Source organism: Marmota monax, unplaced genomic scaffold, assembly GCF_021218885.2.
Source record: "Marmota monax isolate L192 unplaced genomic scaffold, Marmota_monax_Labrador192_F-V1.1 WCK01_AAM20220418_F8-fsc00019, whole genome shotgun sequence".
NCBI lineage: Eukaryota > Metazoa > Chordata > Mammalia > Rodentia > Sciuridae > Marmota > Marmota monax.
Genome location: NW_026695242.1, coordinates 3386041 through 3406109, shown reverse-complemented (window position 1 = coordinate 3406109; position 20069 = coordinate 3386041). Strand labels below are relative to the sequence as shown.

Below are 20069 nucleotides of genomic sequence, written 5' to 3'. Positions count from 1 at the left end.
AAATTTTGAGAAAGACTGGGGGCATAGCTTAGTGGCTTAGTGGCAAAGTATCCCTAGGTTTGATCCTCAGTACCAAAAAATATGGCAAATGAAAATAATGAAATAAAATAATAAATGAAAAAAAAAGAGAGATCTGGGGATGTAGCTTACTAGTAGAGTAACCTTGGGTTCAATCCCCAGTACTGAAAATTTTAAAAGTAGTATGGCAAAATTGAACATGAATTTTTTAAGAGTGGTTCCTGTGTTTAGTATTCAGTGATGAAATATGTTGATATTTAATTCCTGGCTGTCTGCACCCTGTACTTCTAACATTATCTTCTTGGTGGGAGCTTGTCTCTACATTTCTGATATGAACTTCCTTTCCCATCGTCTTTATCTGTAGTCATCCCTGGATGTTAATTGTGAAATATTTGAAAGATTAAAAACTCCGTGTCCATTTTTTTTTCTTTTTGATTTAGTAAATAGGGATGATATTGGCACATGGAAGCCAGTGGTGAGTGAGCCTGATTGCATCTCTTGGTTGCTATTCTTTTCCTTCCTTGTCTGGTGCTCTGCTCATTGGTCTCCCTCTTGCGCCAGCCCAGAGTACACCATTGGTTCTTACCTGTGATGGGGGAAGAGCACGTTGTACGAAAAATGCTTGGAGAAACTTTCCTTGGAGAAAAGGAAGACACATACCCTTCAAATATCTGAAAACTCATGGTGTGGAAGAGAAGAATGCCTTATTCTCTGTGACCCCAAGCAGTAAAATTGTGTCCATGGGTAGAAATAAGAGGAAGATTCCAGCCCAGAGGAAAGAAAAACTATTTGGTTATCAGAAATGGAATGTGCTGTCTTGTAGTGACCCTTTGGCAAGTGTGTTAGGGATGGAATCAGACATGACTTAAATGGGGAGTTCATTCTTCTCTGACAAGTTGAAGCAAAGTATAAGAAAATCTGGTTAATATCCCAGGATTCCATAGTATACTGACAGGGATTAAGTAGCCTTTTTGGATGTTACCTTCTTCTCCTAGAGTCAACTGGACCTTACTTTTTGAAATTACACTCTGAGGCTTTGACTCTTATGTGTGGCCTCTGCTTTTATGTGGTAGTCCCTGTGTGCTCTGCTGCCATTCCCTCGCAAGAACCATTGTGTCTACTGATTTTGTCTCATCTTATGCTCCTGCTAATCATGGCCTCCACTCACAGTCCCTCTAGTCATCACCTTGCCCAGGGCTCAGCTCATAAGTGTGTGGCTAAAGCCAGGAGCTGATATCTGGACTAGGTTAAGTCCTTTCCAATAGCTGTGATTTCATGCATCTACGACTCTTGCACATTTGGTTTGGAAGATCTCAGTATTTGTCTTGATTCGACAGTGAATCCCACTTGGGGAAGGATCATGGAATAATCTCACCACCATGCACCTCCTCTGTCTTTTCTCTTGTATAATCTTCATTGAATATAAAATTAGAGCAGAGTTTCAGGAAATGTATTTTGACCTGCTTGGTTGGATGAAACCTATCCTAAATTACTCTTGTCTTTTCCTCCTTTGTTCCCCTTTACCCCAACGCAATGCCTTATTGCCATCAACAAGGTCACTGAGCAAAGCTTAGCTTCCCTACAGACTCTCAGATCAGAAGAGGGGCCAGTCCCTCTTTGCATCCATGCTGTTTCCATTTGTTTCAATGATAAATTGTTTCTACTAAAAGAGAATATAAGTTTTATAGATTTGCATATTGCATAATGTTTTTCTATATGAAATATGTTTTTTAAATCATTTAAAGAAAACTACAGGGGCTGGGGTTGTAGATCAGTGGTAGAGAGCTCGCCTAGCATGTGTGAGGCACTGGGTTTGATCCTCAGCACCACATAAAATAAATAAATAAATTTTAAAATAAAGGTATTGTGTCCAGCTATGACTAAAAAAACAAAATATTTAAAGAAGAAAAGAAAGCTACAGTGAAAAGAAAAGTGTGATGAAACTTAAGTTCATGTATTCTTCCTCAAGTGACCTGGACTTGGTGTGACTTATGCAGAGAAAGTTTGGGTCATGTTTCCAATAGTGGGAGTGAACACTTAGCACTGCCCTCCACCCACAGCTCAGTCATCACATAGGAGCAGAATCAAAATGTCAGTTGCTAGGCTGCGCCTGCCACTTATGCCCAATGCTCCTTGCTAAGCCCTTTGTCTACCTGGACTAAGATCCTTAACCTTTGTCACATCACTGACTTGGAGCGTCTGCTCGATCACCTGGCAGAAGTGACGCCAGCTCTGGAATACCTCAGCCTGCTGGGTAATGTTGCATGTCCCAATGAGCTGGTCAGCTTGGAAAAGGATGAGGAAGACTACAAGCGATACAGGTAAGTGTCTTACGGTGGGAGACAGGGAAAATAGTGCCTTTGGTGGATGACATCATACTGTGAGGTGGGTAGCTGATGTTTGGTAAATATCAGTGGACTTCCCATGACAGTGTTTAATTTCTTCCTTTTGGAAAACTAAAGCCACTGTCTCCCTTTGTTGAGGTCACAGGAGCCAGGAAGGATGCAAGCCATTGGGTGCTCTAGGTCAGGGGTTGACAAACTTTTTTTTTTTTTTAATAAGGGCCAAATAATACGTATTTTAGGTTTTGTAAGTCATGTGGATTCTATTGCAGTTATTCAGCTCTGATGTTTCAGAAAGAGGTAGCCATAAATAATTTGTAAAATAAATGGGCTTGACTCTGTTTCAATAAAACTTTACTTGTTTAAAAAAAAAAAAAAAAAAAAGCAATAGGCCAGATTTGACCCAGGGCCTGTAGTGTGCTAACCTCTCCTCTATATTGTAAGGTCTTTCTGTGATCACTTTTTGGAGAGAAACCTCTCCAAAGCTTAGGGAGCTCATGTACAATTCCAAAAGGAAGTCCTACAGGCCCATATTGCTCCTCTCTAAAATTAGGCATCAGAGTTTACTTTGCTGGGCTCCAAGTAAGAATGCTTCTCTTTATTCTCTGTTTTCATAAACCAACTGCTTTGAAATCCCTGATCCAAATCACCTCTCTTAGGAAAATTATCTTAATCTTATCTGTTTTACTGAATTCATTTTGTTACCTCCTCATTTTAAACTCAATGTGCTCTCATTCTTGATTATTGCTTTATAAATATTTTAATGATCTTTTGTATATGTAGCTTCTCTCTCCATCATGAAATAGGCTCTCATTAATTTACCACCTGAGTTAATGTGAGAGGAAGGTGGGTAGGGGAGATAGATTTGGAAAGGCTAGAGAAAGAACATAAAGATTTGAGAGGAACTTGTTCTTTTGGAACTTATATAACAATCTGTGGCGATGCATGGAGGAATGTAGTGTAGTGGGGACATTCATTTTGAATAAAGGGAATGCTGAAGAAATACTAAGGCTATTGAACATTGAAGATTTTTAAAAATACATACACATATAAGTAGATTAGGCTGCAGCATAAATTCAGTTCTATTTCTTTATACAGAAGAATTTTGTACTGTTAACTTCATTTTCTAGGTTTCATGTTTAATTTTGGAGAGGTCTTAGTCTATCCTTAAATTATCTTAGAATAAAACTCTAACCCTACTTTAAAAAAAAATGTAGTAAATCTTTCTCCATCATGAAGATTTTCATTTGGAATGTGATACTATACATCTGAACATGAATTCTGCTACAAGTATGGTTAATGTACAGAAGGTAAATACTTAACACATTTCTGAATCATCACTTTAAGTTGTTTAATCACGTAGAACTTAATTCACTTCTGGAACCCTCTTAGCAATTTTGAAGTATTTAGTAGCCTGATTTCAGGTGTAAAGGGGTCACTTAAAACTTATCCAATCTTCTTATAGATGTATCTTGGAGGGTCAAGAGAGCCCACCAAATTTTCCCAAGTAAGAATTTTTATTAAACCAAACACTGGGAAATTATCATTTGTTCTCTAATATTTTTCCCCAGATTTTACTAATTTTATAAAATAACCTAACAAAATTTAAATATGTATGTGTGTATGTATGTGCTCACTTATATGAGTCTGATATGAGTCTATGTGTCCATATCCATACATGTTCATTCATTCATTCATTCATTCATTCATGGAATCAAAAATTATGTGTAGCTCTAACTTCAGGCAAGCATTTTTTTATTTATTTTTCCCAGAATGAGAGACGCAGCACAAGGGAAGTTTTCAGTTCCATCCTATTTGGTGTGATCTCAAACAGAGGCAAATAAGGTTGTAAAATGAAAAAAAAATTAAAAAGCTAATACTATTATTTTGTTATTGTAACTAGTCATATAAGCAAAAGGTGAAGACCCATAGTGTAGTGTAAGAGGTCAGATCAGAAGATCTGACGTGAGGTCCATTTTTGGCACTGGGGACCTTTAAAATGCCGAGGACCATTTTGATCTGTGGTTCCTTAATGGCCTTTGAGTCATCTAAGGCATTCTCATTCATTTGGTGGCAAATCCAATAGAACCCTCCACTGGGAATGCTGATGTTTAATTGGCTCTAGCATTCTGAGACACTCTGCTCTCAAGCGGCTGCCATTGTCCTTTACCATCTCACATCATTTCAAAGATTCCCTCATGTATTTCCCTCACTATTATATGTACTTGAACATGTAGAGAATAGCTTCCAGTGGGTACAGGCTTTCTTCCTTTCTTCTAAATCCTCATCAACACCCAATGTAGTGGTGAACATGGAAAAGGGCCTTTGTAACTGCAGGAGACAGTTTGAAATTTCCTTTTCTGCTTAGGAGCTGAATATTTATAGGTAGAGGCAGGGACTTTTGGGTACCTTAGATGCCCACTGCCACTTGGGATCAGATCCATTTGGGTGTGTCAAAGACACTTAACAAGCAAGAGACTGTCATTCGGACTCAACCCAAGTCCTGGTTATGGGTCATGATTCTTTGGGGAGGGCTTGATTCTATGTGAGTACTCTTTCTCACGGGCTAGCCTGGGCACCCTCCATGCCTGTCCTCTCCATCCCTGATCTGTTTCCCTAGAAGTACTTGAGGGATGGGACTGGAAAGGCTGGCTGTTAATTCACATATGGTAAAGTTGCCATGAGGGGCTGGATCTTAGAGCTTATATGCAGCCAAAATCACATCTGGTCAAAAGTTACCTTAGAAAATCCATACATCACCCATAACAATGGCAAGATGCTTACACTCTGAGAGAAGCAGTAACTAAAAACAGCAGAGGGAATGTTAAATGCGAGTCCACGGGGTTGCACATTCACTGCACAGCATCTGATTGCAGAGTGGAATGGTAGGTCGATTCTCCAGCCCATTTAAGTTTTTTATTCATTTGTTTATTTATTTTTATTTTTCATTGTTGATTTGATAAGCACTCGCCCTTGGATGTGGAAGAGAGAAATGTGTGCATGATGCAGTTCCATTTTTGTGGCCTGTGAGCCGCTCTGATTTATTTATTCTGGAGTTTGTGCTCCATTTGCCCCTGAGAAATTTTAGGGTTTCACAATACGACTTTTGAATTCAGAGTTCCTGTGGCATTTGCATTTATACAAAGCAATGCAGCTGCTGTTTTTTTTTCTTCTTCTTTTGGTAAAATATTTCCCAGCTCTTCATCCACAAAGTGTGAAGTCTACCTTCTTTCTCACTGTTACCCACAGTCTAATAGTGAAGCCTCTATGTAAATTTATGTGACATTTTTCACTAGAAAATTGCTTAAAAATGAATGATATTTCTACAGTTTACTGTTTTTCACTTTAAGTACATTTTCTGACAATATGTCTTCTATTAATCATTTAAGCAATAGTAGGAGCCTTAAAGGAATGTATTCAGAAGCAAGAACCCATGGTTCATTTAGTGCTGTCTAAAAAAATTTCTTATTGATTGGCATCCTCTGTGGTTATGTGATGTAATATTTATAATATGTCACCCAGCCATACATCAAAACAAGTGTGTCTGTTGTTTCATTTCCATGGTAGATGTTGATTTCAAAGGGGTCAGCCCAGTTTTAGGTCACATTGTGGCCAACCACTGGACCAGAAATGGGAAGTGACTAGATTTATGTAGCAATTGGAAATGGCATCACAGATCCTCGGGTTTCTGTCAAGTCTTTCCTCCCCTCCCCCTAGCCCACCCTTCTGGCTTCCTCACTTACCCCCTGTGCACCCAGTTGGATTTTCTTGGCACACATCCCCACAGTAAAACAGGCTCATTAAATTTCTATGTGAGCATGAACATACTGCTGAGTTGTTGAGTAGAGCCCTGGCCCTGCTGGGGGCAGGAGCGAAACCGTGCCTGGGGGTTCCCTTTGCCATTCATCATAGTTCATGGCTGAGAAATGTCCATTGCCACGTTACTATAGAGCTTAAGCCTGCCCCGTGCTTTGCTGTGTGGACACAGTGCTGTTGTTTGGGGATGAATATTGAATAGAAGTGAAGGTGGTCACAGCAGCCTTCGAGATTGGGGCAGGAAGAGAGCGATGAGGCAAATCATCTAGGCCTGGACCACCAAGGTGCTAAGAAACCACGTGAGGCCTCTGTGGACTCCCAACACCAGACACAGTAAGGAATCAAGTATGGGAAGCTTGAGTGCTATTGCTTATCTTCTCTTTCAGCCCTCTTCTTCCTTCTTTCTTTTCTGCAGAAAGAACAATGGCCCGAAGGTCAATAGTCCACAAGTGCTGGACTTCACATTTCAAACAAGGGGGTTAGGCTCGTGGCTCCCAACTCCCTTCTGTTCACTGAACCTTTGTCATGAATTCTCTCCTGCTACTGCCCATCACAGGTCGAGCCTCTCCTTCCTCCCCCATCCCCGGCACATCCCTCTGTATTCCTTACAACTTTAAATTATTTAGAATGTGACACCCTTTCTTTGTTCCCCAGTAGGGAGCAGCCCTGGGGCCTGCCCAATGTCTGTAGCACTCAGCCCAAGGGAGGGAGGGAGGGAGTCTCTACCATCTGCAGGCAGTCCTGGGCTGCCACCATTTCCCACCGAGTAGGGAGCTGTAAAACTTGTGGCTTACACAACCCAGTTAGCATTCTCCAGCTAATCTACAATCTGGGCTTTGAAGATCACAAGAAAGCAAAGGTCACGACCCAGAGATCAAAGTGACAGAAGCCCACAGAGTAATTGCCGGTTACCCTCTGTAGAGGGCCTTGGACTGTCCTGTGGGTGTATTGTTTGCACAGAGACTTCAAACATGCTGCCGGTGAACTGTGAGGGAAATCAGCTGGCCTTTGCCAGTTGTCAGGCATTCATTAATGCTGTAGGTGAGCTCACCTCGGCTCATTAGAGTGAGATCATTGTCATCTCTCTGAGCATCTGGAGCTATTCCACTCACAGTGTTTGTTCATTACTTCTTGGTCTTTATTGGCTTTTTCTCACCACCCTATACCTGGAGGCGTGGGGGGAGGTGGTTATATAAGGAAATTGGTGTAACAAGATGGGATAGTATGAATGTATTTATTGTAAATCAATTCTGAGGCATGTAGACTTTAAGCAAGGTAAGGTTCAAAGGAGGCTTGCATGTCATTTGGCCCAACCCTCCATGGTGCAGATAGGGAAACTGAGGCTCTGGAAGGCCACAGAAACAGAACCAAGATCACCCAGCAAAATAAGATCACTGCCTGGGCTCTTTCCTGTGCCCTGTTGGCCCCAAGTTTCTCATTATGAAGGTCTTCCCTCCTTTTAATTTTCTCCCCCTTTCAAAAGCCTTGGTCTTTCAAATAAGCAGCATATAAGCCATTGCTAACACTTTTTCTTTTATTAATGAGACATATTTAGCGGCTGATCAGTGCTTTTGATCAGAAGGAGATAGCCTGTGTTACTAAATGGAGTGGATGTCGTTAAGACAGCAGCAAAGAAGTGCCACATTTTGCTAGCATCCTTGCCCAGTTCTGTTGTGCTTTGTGAAGGGTTAGAAACAGTTGTTGGGTCCCCTGTGGCTGCCTTTTGGAGCCCAGGTTGTGCATTTGTAGCTTCTGCTCTGTCTCCCAATTCACTGTGCAAGGGGAAGTGTAGGATGCCGTAAGTGGGAAAAAATAGAACATGTGCCCAGGAACCCCAAGCCTGGCCCCTGTAAGAGCTAGAAGCTTAGAGCTGGGTGTGGTGACACATACCTGTAATCCCAGAGACTGGGGAGGCTGGGCCAGAAAGATTATGAGTTGGAGGCCAGCCTCAGCAACTTAGCAAGACCCTCAGCAACATGGAGAGACCCTGTCTTAAAATTTAAAAACAATTTTTAAAAGGCCTGGGAATGTAGTCCAGTGAATTCAATTCTCAATACCAGAGGGAAAACAAACAAATAAAAAAAAACACCTGGAAATTTGGTATTTCTTGAATAGAATGTCAGAGAAAGAAACATGGTGGCCATCCCCACTAAATACTGCAGACACTGGAGACCCATCACGGTTTTTCTGTGACTATACTCTCTTCCTGGGGTAGTAAGTTGTGGTAGGAGGAAAGATCATCTCTCTCTCTCTTTGAGGTCTACGTGAAAAATGCCAGAGCACTGGGACTGGAGCAGAAAAAAAAAAGTTGATTTTTGGTGCAAAACAAAGAGAAACAAAAAGCTTTCCAGATGTATCTTTTCTCCCAATTCCAATCTTCCTCTCTCCTTAGAGGAGTCCTTTAAAAAAATGGAATATTCTTCATGAAAAGAGAGAGTACCTGGAAAGCTCTGGGTGCTGGTCTCTCACTTTTGAGAAATCTCTTTTCAGACAGAGACATATGGGTGTTTAAACACCTTCCCAGGGCCCCCTGCTCTCCTTTTGATAACCTCACCTTCCATATCACAGCCAGGAGTGGCTCCAACTCCCACCACCCCAGCCCTAGGGGCTTCCCCCCAGCCACCTTGAGAAGGTCAGGAAAATTGGAGTCGCCCTCTGGAGCTCTGGACGTGAGACTTGGAACTTAGACGGATCTCTTTTCATTAAGCAGTGCCCCGGCTTAACAAGCAGTTTTATAAATCTGAAGCTGTCTCCGGGTGTCGCAGGATTTATAGACGGAGGTTTCTGCCATAAAGTGGTTTATGATGGCTGCCTTCTGTGTTATTAGTAGCTGTCTCTTCCTTCAACCATTGCTGTTTGATAATAGCCTTAAAACACCCAGAATTACTTACCTGCAAGCCCCATTCCCGATAGCCCCTGTTGACAGTCTGAATAAGTTTACTGCCCTTTTGTTGTACTTTACCTTCAAAACAAACTGATTGAACCATCAATAGCTCTTGGAAGCTGACAGAGGGACGTCATCTGGACTAGCCCTTGTGATTGCAGGTTATCTGGGGGAGTTAACCTTCCCGCATTGTTAACTGAAATGTTTTATGTACTATGCAACTTTAGGATACGGCTGTGATAACCCCAGTAACTAAGTAATACATCACAGTAAAGAGATTTTGGTGCAACAAATAACCCTGGATTAAATTTACAAGGGTTGAATTGATATTGTAAAAGCCTTCATTCTGTGGCTTCGGGAATCCTCTCTTGTATTTTTATGGCAAACTTGTATTACACTCAGGATTGAAGCTGCGCCTTTTGACACCCTGTCATGACCCAGAACAAAGGGAAATAGATCTCCCAAGATCAGGATGGGACAGGCAGGCAGGAAGCCCACTGACTTATCACTTGGCAATAATGTGTGGAGCCAGAGCTGAGCCATCATGGGGCAGGAGGAGGTGGTAGACCAGGCCACTGTCTGAGCTGTGCGAACCACAGACACTGGGCCAGGGTGGATTGCTAGCGGGACCTGGGAAGGAGACCGCGGGCCGTCTCACCATGCTCATAATTCCCATGCTGTTATTTTCACGAGGACATTGGTGCTCAGCAGGACAGCAGTAGCAGCATCACCTGGGAACTTATTAGAAACATAAATTCCAGGCCCCACTCCAAACCTCCTGAATCAGAAACTCTGGGGATGGGGTGCAGCAACGTGTGTTTTAACAAGCCTCCAGGGGCTGCTGATGCCTGCTCAAAGTCGAGAACTGCTGTGCTAGAACATAAGCTCATTGAGAGCAGAAACCTTCTGTTGTGTTCATCACTTTTTTTTTTCCTCAGCAGCTCCTGGCAGGTGGTAGCTGCTCTATAATTATTTGTTGACTGTGTGAGTGAATGGAAGAAGGCACCTCTAGCAGAGGCACTTTGCACCCTGGGCTGAGCCTCACACCCTACTCTTGGCAGTGAGTCTCCCCAGTGTCCCCAGACCTCTCTGAGCAGCGACCCCCTGGAAGCCCAGTCTGGCCCCACGAGGTGGGAGTCCACTCACCCTGAGCTCCGGGGGTGACTGGCAGCCTGCGACATGGGCTGTCTCTTCCCTTGTTTGAGAAGAGCACTCAGAAAACAGCAGCTCTTTGTCATCTAAAATTTCTAACTAGCTTAAAAGCCAGCACCTCTCTCTGTCTTTCTCCTTTGATTTCAGGGCTGTGATCCAAAGTGAGGCGAAATGACAATGTGCGGTCTGTTGTCATCGAGGTTCCTGCCAGCCCCGTGAAGGCATCTTTCACTCCATCATTAAACATTGGCTGATTTTCTAATACTGATGTTTTCTTCACCTGAATATTCATCTTTTCCCACCCTACATTTAGTGGGTGTCTTTACTCCTTGGAGCGTCACTCCTGACATATTGTTGCTGTCTGTACATGTCTTTATTTGAAAGACTCTGTTGTCATCGAGACTTTGCCTCTACAAGCAGAAGATGGAAGTTTTCTCTGACAGTGTGAGGCCAGTGGGGATTCTACTGAGGAAGAGAGAGGACATTGGGGCCCTTGGGCATACTTTCCTGATTTTGGAGGCGGTTAGGGGGGCATTTGGAGAGAGAGAGGCTTAGGGAGAGACAGGAAAGGGGGTGATAGATGGAGGCCAGAGAGAAAACAGGAAGGAGGGAGTCCAGGCCCTCAGGCTTTGGGGTGGACAGTGCACCAGAGGAAAAGCCTCCCCAAAGAAGTTTTGTGCTGTTCTGACTTGGACAATGAGGAACATGAAGGCTGTCACTGGAGGCTTTTAAACTGTTATTTCTGGCTTTTGAGTGATCCCTCAGGTCTTTAATCTGGACAAATATATGAAGGGCACTTGGAGACAGGATCACCTTGAGAAGGTGGGCAGTGACTCTGGGAACCCCAGGCTCATTGCATACCCCAGGCAACTCTGCTTCCAAAAGGCTAAGTGCTTGTGGATTTGGTTCTTTGAAGTCTGTTTGAGATTTTCTGTCCCTTCTTTCCCCCTTAGATTTCAGTTATTCAGAGAATATTGCAGGCCTCTTTGTCTCCCATAACTGCTCTGGTTATACTCTCTGGCACTTAGCTACATTGATTTCTCATTTCTCTGTATGAATTTATCTTCCCCATTACACTAAAAACCTCTTTGATAGCGGGAACCATATCATTATCTCCTCCTTATAGCTAGCACCTGGCACATAGTAGATGCTCAAGAAATATATGGAAACTAGGATGAAGGGTTATGTTAATGAATCTGTTCAAATGTGAGTTTTTAAGAGATGGTGAGGGTAAACAAAGAAATTTGTCCCTGCCTTCAAGAAGCTTATAGTTTGGGTAAGGACATCAATGAACACCAAGAAAATAAGAAGTATGGTATTGACAGTGTATTCTAGGAAAGCTGAGGGAGAAGAAAGGGATGTGGGCTAGAGGTGAAGAAGTAACTTTTGTGGAGGTTGTAGCTTGATGATGGGTGAGTACTGAGGTGGTTGGTGCAGAAAGGAAGTGACAGATTCCTTTGGAGCTAATCCATTGCTCTTGACTTGGCTACTCACCTCTTCTACTTAAGCAGGATAGAGTCTAAACACTTGCTTGTTTGATTGATGGAGCGTGGGAACTTGATGGAAAGCATCTGGTTTGGTAACTCATTGATGTGGGAAAAGTATAGACAGGTGTCTAGATTCTATCTTCTTGTAAACTCCCTACCTATATCACTTAAGGAGAGTTCATCACCCACATTGCCACTGGCTTATTCCTGCAGTCCATAATGAATACCAAAGCATCTTTGCAAAGGGAAGAGAGGCCACCAAGCAGTTGTTGGGCTATTAATATCCTCTTGAAAGCAACTCTCCTTGCTTCTCCTTGATAATCTTCGTAGTGCCAGTGTGGCTATAACCCAGTGATGATGAGAGCAAATGTCCTCAGGATCCCTGTCTGTGTCCTTGAGGAAGCATTTCTCATCTGCACCTGTTCCTTACTTTTCCCATGGCTGTCCTGGTTATTACATTCTTGTTGATTGTCTGGATGGAAAATAAAGGTCTTGTGTCTGAGCTCCACATTTAAGACATGTTATCGTCTCAGAGATGAGACTGATGCAGAGGACTCTCAGCAAAGGTGGTGACATAAATGGTACAATCAAGGTGTAGCTTGATTTTACTGGGAGCTCCCTGTGCAGCAAGCAGCTGGGTTCACTTTCCAGAATGAAAGAAGGGGAGTATATTGATAAGGTCCTAATGGCTGATTCAGGTAAGGGGCGTGTGTCTACCTTCAAGTGAAATACAGTCATTACCGTGTGTCTCTTAAATTGTCTTGTTTCTAAGATAGAACTATTTGAATGATTGTTCATACTTTGTGAAAGATGAGAGGTGATTTAGCAGCTGAGATCTAAATCACTGAAGACATACTGGTAGATTCCTAAGGCTGGTTCTGGTTCTAATTGCCTGGTTCTGGAGTCTTAGCCCCCTCCCTTCCTGAGTCCTTTCTGACTCTTCTCTTCCAGATGCTTTGTTCTGCACAAGCTGCCTAACTTGAAGTTTCTGGATGCCCGGAAAGTAACCAGACAAGAAAGAAAAGAGGCATTGGTCAGAGGGGCCTTCATGAAGGTGGTGAAGCCCAAGGTGAGCTACCTACTCACTGTTCTTCATGAGGGATTTATATATCAGGGCACTGGTCACCCTCCAGAGCATGGAATAACATCCTCCTGTGAGTTTAGAATGCAGGCTGGATCTCACACCAGGGATTCATCCATCCATGTACTTTGGGCCAAATGTGAAATGGCGTTGGATATACATTGGGTCTCCCTGGGATCCAGTGTAAGGGGGCCTTATTTATAAAATGATCTCAACTAATAAAGCAGTACCATATGCAGCTCAGATGGAAATCTGAGGGTGCATTTTAGGCCACCTTCCAAAGTTTCCATAGTGGGGCCTCTATAGGTCTGGAGCTAAGAAAGAAGGAAGCATTGGAATTTGCCTATTTCTGGGGTGGGAAGGATCCCTACGATCCTCCAGAGCAAGTTCTTCTTTCTTGCAGCCAAAGGGGAGCTAGCAATGAGTGATCTCCTTCCATGACAGGGGCGAACTCTGCAGCTCCTGAGAAACTGTTAGCACAGAAGGTGATGCTTTCTGACGACATGTCCTGGGGCTGGCATGGGCTCACCATGTGTAGCTCTCCAGAGGTCATCAGATGGAGTTTGCTGACCTTTCCTTTACCAGCTGAGTCTGTAGGGAGGCCATGTACATGACATCCTAATGGCTGTTTCTATGAGGCAGGGGAGATTAGGCTTGGGGTTTTGGGTTCAGACACATGGATATTTTCTTGAAGGCATGTACAATGATCTCTTTTGGAAGAGTTTGGGTCCTTTCATGAAAACAGAGTCTGGGGAATGGACACAATGACCTCTGATGACCCATTTGGAGAACCATCAACACCCTGGAGCTCTATGGAGCTATATAGTCACCTCCCATGAGATTGTAGTTTGTGTGTTGAAAACACCAGCACAGAAACCCTAGAGGTCTAGTTTGTCCTCACTTATTGACTTATGGCCCTCCGTACATGTCTTGCAAGTGATTAAGGGGGAGAAAGAAAAAACAAACAAAACCCAACCAGTGCAGAATAACGAAACCTCTTCCATCACGTTGCTCAGTTGGCAGCAGACCTCAGGCCACTTTCCTTCCCTGAATCCATGAGGTGCAACTGATTTCCCGTTATGCTGAATAAAATTGCTAACAGTTGTGGAAATATATGATACGGAGGGTATAATACTGGCAGATAAATGTATTGTTACCTGTTTCAGCATGTGGGAAATTAATCGAGTGATTCATTTCATAGCTATTAAAGTGTTAACAGTTCTCCTTATTGAGGCACAGATTTGACATATTGCCCATGACTGCCTTTAGTTATTCCAGCTTTTGTAATTTTGTCCAAATGAAAGAATTTATTTCTTGGCCTCCTTCCTTCCCTCTCTCCCTCCCTCCCTTCTTTCTTTCCTTCCTTCCTTTCTTCCTTCCATGAAAATATTCCACAGATAGCTGACTCCAGCGAAGTACAGCACATGAACTCTTTGTAATATTTTGGGTCCTAACCTGCCTGCCCTACATTTCCCACTTTCATGTGCACACCATACAGAGGAGACCAGGATTTCTCCTGCTGTCATTTGCCTTTGGCGTGGGAAGCTCTACATTATCATTGGAAATCCGAGGAGTAATAAATGGAGCATCCACTGTGCTTGAATGGGGTGTTCAGTGTGTGCCTACCCTGTTCCAGGGATCTTTGTCTATAGGTTTGTGGAACTTCACGTAACCCTGTTAAGGTAGGAGAGAGGGGCCATTTGCTCCCTCTTTCAGATGAGGGAACTCAGGCCCAGAGAAGTTCGCCGGGCTTCCCCAGGTCACCTGGCTAGGAATTGCTAGCCCTGAAGTTGACCTGTCTCGCTGTTTTCTTACCCCGAGCAGTGAGCTAAACATTTCCCCCTGTGGATCTCTTTGTTCAAACAAAACTTCACAGGAAGACCTAAATGAAGAAAACAGACAAAAGTAGGACTTCTTTTTTTGTTCTGTAAAATAGGGGTGGAGGGAATTGGAATCCTCTCCTGCCTTTGAGAGTGACTGGGAATGGTTTCTTCAAATCTGGCTTTAGCTATTTCTCAGAGGCATTAGCAGCTTCAGTGTTCCCAATTAGTTTCTAATCAATTATAGAATTGGCTCATGTTTGTGTGATTGACCCTAAAATCCTGACTAAACTTCAAAAGTGCCAGTTAATTGTTTGAGGAGAGAGACAAAAATCTACGTGTGGAGACCTCTGGTTCCCTTTTTGTAGTGTCATAACTTCCAAACCAGAGAGGACTTTAGAAATCACTCAGCTGACTTTCTCATTTCATGGATGTGGGACCTGGGACAGGAAGCAGCGATGGGAGCAGGCCCTACAGTCCTGAAGAGGCACCTCTGGGACCAGACCTGGGGTCTTGGGCTTCTGGTTAGGTGTTCTATTTCCACCATGCCCCTTGGAGAGCACAAGCAGATTCAGTGTTAGTGGTTTTGCATCACACCGCATGCCTCTTGAGTGACAGGAGATTCCCTGTTGTTTTCAGAGATCCACAGTGAGAGAAAGAGCTCCTTGCTGAATTAATAAATTGCCTGAAAAAGGCTGGTCCTCACCTCTTCACAGTGTGTTCTCTCTGTTCCTAGGCACGTGTGTATAGCCACAGTCTGTCTCTGTGCACATATGCATATGTATGCTCAGGGAGGCATGTGTACACCCAGAGTCGGCTTCTAAGAGAAGAACAATTTCCTCCCTGTGAGTTGCCGAGACTGTGCAGAGCACACGTGGCAAAGACCTATTTTTCTTAAAGGAATCTGAATCTCAAGTTGGCTCTGTCCTTTCGGAGATGGCAGCGGCCTGTTGTGCTTATTCAGCAGAATGTGCTGATGGATGATCAAGGGGGCCGTGATTTGGGGAGCTGTTTTCATTTTATTCCTGACATAAAGTATTTGGGAGAATGGAAAATGCCTCTCCAGTTGCAACCCTTGCCTCGGAGGTAGGGAACGGCAGGCTGGGTGTTCTCGGCTAACGCAAATGCAAAATCAGCCAGGAACTAATAAACCCCCGTGTCACCAAGGTTTGATTTGGCACCTGGCAGGCCCTGGCACTTGAGAGCAAGGACTTTCTTCTTCTCTCTCCCGATGACACAGTTCTTCCTTCATCGCTGCCTTTTGGCTTTTGTTGTATTTTTGTTGTTGTTCTACAGAAAGGTGTTGTCATTCATTAGGAAGTGATGGGTAATGTGACAACAGGCTCTCCTGGAGTCTCACGCAGGCACGTGTGTGTGATTAGTTAATGGACCTGCAACATCTAAGAGTTGTTCATTTTCCAGAATTTTAAAGAAATTATATCTTGTTAAATATTGACCATTGAATTGTACCATTGTCAACACAGAGAGCATCCAGCTGGATACAGAGAAGTGTGAGGCCCCCCCTGAAAGACTTCTGTAATGACCAGACCATGACCCCACCCTGGCTGCACTGGGAAACCTAGATCAAAGGCGTGCAGAGGCCCGTCCAGGAGGGCATGGGCGGCAGGCACACCAGCCCTGCACATCAGAGAGACAGCTCAAAAATCCGACAGTCAGAATTGCTTAATTATGTCCTGGCTTTGTAATTATTCATCCCTGTTCTGGCAAAGAGCACAGTTGTCATTTCTTTGACATAATTATTTAAAGCGGAGCCCTCTTGTTTACAGGCATGTATACAAAGTTGGCTACCAACTGTTTAATCTTCAGAACCTTAGAGAAACAGTGGGGAGAACAGCTATGGGGGCAGCTGGCCTGAATATCACAACCTATGTTAGAAAGTGACTGTCATGTGTGCTTTTGCTTGTCTTTGTGGCCATTCTCCTATATAAGAGAATGTAAGGTGTGAAAACAGATATGTTTGGGAGTGTTGATGTGTCCTTGAAAATATGTTCCTTTGTGTGGGCATGCCTGGGTTCTCCATCATGTGTGGATTAGTATATTTGGGTAGCTTTGCATAGATTGTGTATTTGTGTGTATGACTTTGGGTATTTGAAAGGGTGGAGTATTTGTGTGTGTGTGTGTGTGTGTGTGTGTGAGAGAGAGAGAGAGAGAGAGAGAGAGAGAGAGAGAGAGAGAGAGAGAGAGAACGACCGCTAGCTAGAGGGGGAGAGTGAGGCAAAGTGAAGAAAGCAGAGGGAGAAAGAGGATATGCTAAAGGAATATGCTTCAGAGTGATGTGCACCTCCTGGAAATCTTTTACTCTCATCCTTAAATGAACCAAAAGTTGAAAGTTATTTGCATCCAAGATTACCTGTTCCTGTGACTACACTGCACCATCCTGTGCTTGATTCTTAGAGTAAGATCCTAATTCCCTTTCTTCCATCTGTGTCTGTGTTTTGGGGTGTCCATGAAAAAGGCAACCGAGGAGGCTGACAGGGAGTGGAATCACAGGGGAGCCAGCTCTTTGATGGGGTGAGGAAGCCACTCACCCATTGGGATGCTAGCCCCATGAAGGCAGGAACTGGGCCCCATTCCCTCATTTCCGGTGCCTGGCCTGTAGCAGAGGCATAGTCAGTATTCACCAAAAGAACGAACTGTGAATGACAGAGCACTTTGGGAGATCCATCATGAAAGCTTGTACAGATTCTGAATTGTATATTTGTTTTTTTCAGAGGATTTACCTGGAGATTATTTATGATGGGAAATTCTACGGCTGTCATGATCCCTATGACTTGGCCCTGCCATTGGGGAGCAGTTCTGTCAAGGCAAAGGCATGATCTGAAGTTGCCATTCCCCATCACAGGGGCCATTCCCCAAGTCTTCCTCCCCTCAGAACTCAACTGCTCACAGTAGGGCTTTGAAACATAACAAATACCTTTTCTCAGAAAATGTGATGGGACCCCTACAAGTCTGTGTATAGTTAAAATGAGGTTTTTCCTATCTTAGCTGCAACTGTGCTTCGTCTGTATTCTGAAGAAGCACTACTTAGTGGCTTGATTCACTTGGATTTTTTAATACCTACTCTAACACTTTCCTAAGTGCTACTTTTTCCTAAACTGCAGTGTGAATGTCTTTGATATTTTGTTACCCCCATCCAGTCCAATTGCAAGCACATGAAAGGTTATCAGAAACTGCTTCTAGATTTATTACAATTACTAACCTTTACTCTATTTTTTACATAAAGCCAGGGCCTGCCCATAAATAAACATTGTAAACTGCAAGCACATGCCCATGCGGTTGAAGAGGCAATTAGCCCATCTATGTTCAAAGTTCTCTACAGTGCCAACATGCAGAAAGAAACTAAGAATGTTGATTATTTTTCTGGATATTTCTAACTACCTGAATATGTTAGTGTTTTATGGTTCTCTTCTGTTTTTGCACAGATGTTTCTTATCTAGAGACACCTTCAGATTCCATATTCAGTCACTGTGTAGTAAATTTTGAAGCACAGAAATTTTTAACTAATTTCTTTTTTGGCGGGTGGGGGAAATACTTAGGCGGCATGTTTAGAAACACTCCAGAAGCCAGACATTTGCAGTTTGTTTGTTTGTCATCCCTTACTTCTGACTTCACAGTTTGTCACATTCATTTGAGGGGGAATCACTTAGGATTTTGTATTGCTCTATTTTGAACACCAAGACATCCGTTGTCTACAGTAAGTGCTTTCAGAGTATATCCGTTGGAAGCAATTCCTGTAGCCTTGTATTTGAGCAGCAACCCTCTGAAATCAAGGTTGGACTGTCAGGAACGCCAAGGCTCCAGTGTCCTGGCAAAGCCCTAGAGATGGAGCACTGAAATCCACAACAGAGGGAGGGAAAGTGGCACGGACTGTAGGTGCTTCTGAGAGCCACTCCCAGAAGTCTCTGGGGCCTCACCAGGTGCTGAGCATAGAGTGGACACCACTTTCAGTGAAGTCCAGTGCCTGGGAAGATGCTGTAAGTTTCCAAGGCAGCCATTAACCTTCACGGCACCGCATAGCCCAGCTCCATGCTATTCCCCTTTATGTTCTCGGAAGTGTTTGCTTCTCTCTGAAGATATTTGGACAGACCTGTTGTTAAGAGGGTCATGGACATTAGTGGCCCTTTTTAAGCATGGGGAATGATTTAAGAGTCCATGCAGCTGCTGGAACCCCCAAATTGGGAAACGTGTGGTAGACAGTATTACTAGCCTAAAATTGTTTCTTTCCCTCTGTCCTTACTGTGGCTTCTGCTGTAAGAGAGGAGTATACTTTCCTGTCCCATTGACCTTGGCCTTGGCCATGGCCGTGTGATGCTTTTGGTCAATAGGACATGAGTGGAAGTGACAGCATGCTAATTCTGGGCCAAGACTTTGTGGAGCACCATGTGTTTCTACTCTCTGTTCTCACACATCTGACATTTGCTATGAACACAGCATGAGAGACACATTGACCAGACCCAAACCTGACTTCATGCCTGAAGCCAAACCATTAGGGCCAACCACCATTCTCTACACAAGGAAGAAATGCTTGTGCTGAATCACTAGGATTTTGAATCCAGTGTTGCTGCAGAAACCTGACCATTCTATTAACTGGCCATCCTAGCAATATATCTGCCTTCTGATGGTTCCCTGGCCACCTGAATCAGGGCTTTTCTCTATACAAAACTTGGGGTTCAGTGAGGCTGATGGTGGTAGTTAGTGTTGGTGCCACAGCCTCAATTCCCATAGGCTTTCTGGATGTTTAATTAAGATAGCAAGTCCAGCCGAACAGTCATCTGGCTGCCTAGTGGTACATTATTAGGTGCATAGAAATGTTCCTGATGTTAGTTAGAATATCCAGCATACACCAAGTGTTCACTAAATATTGTACCAACAACCTAACCATTTTGTCTCAGAGTTTCTCCCTTACCTTAAATCTATAAATGAGGAAACAGATGATCTGGATTTGAATGAAAGTCTGGGCACTTCTGTGATTGGGTTCCTGGGTATTGGGCAGAGGGAGCAGCTCTGCTCTGAGTAGAGAAAGTGCCTCTTTGGCACTTTGGGAATCTGTGCAATACCAGTTGCTGGTCTGAGAGCTGAGGGGAGAGGAAAGCCAATGGTGCCAGAGATCCAGGAGTGACTCTCCTGGCAATGAGGCCATGACATTCCAAAGTGTCCTTTGATATGTTCTTACCCCAAAGATCCTTTCCCCTATGGGATCAGTGATCTTTGTTTTAAGGAGTGAATTTAAGGCTCCTAAACTGGGCCATGAAACGTCCTCCATTGTGTGATTGCTGGTAATGACTGAGATGGAGCCTTAATAGCCGATTATGTCTGTAATCTGCACATTATCAGCTTGATGTTTTTTTGATCCACTTCGGAAGAGGGTTTTTGGCATTTTGCTTTTGCAATTTAGGTTCTTCTTATTTTAAAAATTTGAGATTGAAAGGAAAGAGGAAAAGAAAATTA

The 20069-nt window shown here is 43.5% G+C and overlaps 1 protein-coding gene across 9 annotated transcripts in view; it reads left to right on the top strand.

Annotated features, from left to right (window-relative positions):
• The window catches only part of Lrmda (leucine rich melanocyte differentiation associated), a 1020522-nt gene that overhangs the window by 570605 nt on the left and 429848 nt on the right, over positions 1–20069 (top strand). For all 9 annotated transcript variants that reach the window (XM_058577977.1, XM_058577983.1, XM_058577979.1 and 6 more), the window contains 2 exons: positions 2202–2339; positions 12651–12768. In XM_058577977.1, the coding sequence (XP_058433960.1) occupies positions 2202–2339; positions 12651–12768 (256 nt within the window). The remainder of the gene's footprint in view (positions 1–2201; positions 2340–12650; positions 12769–20069) is intronic.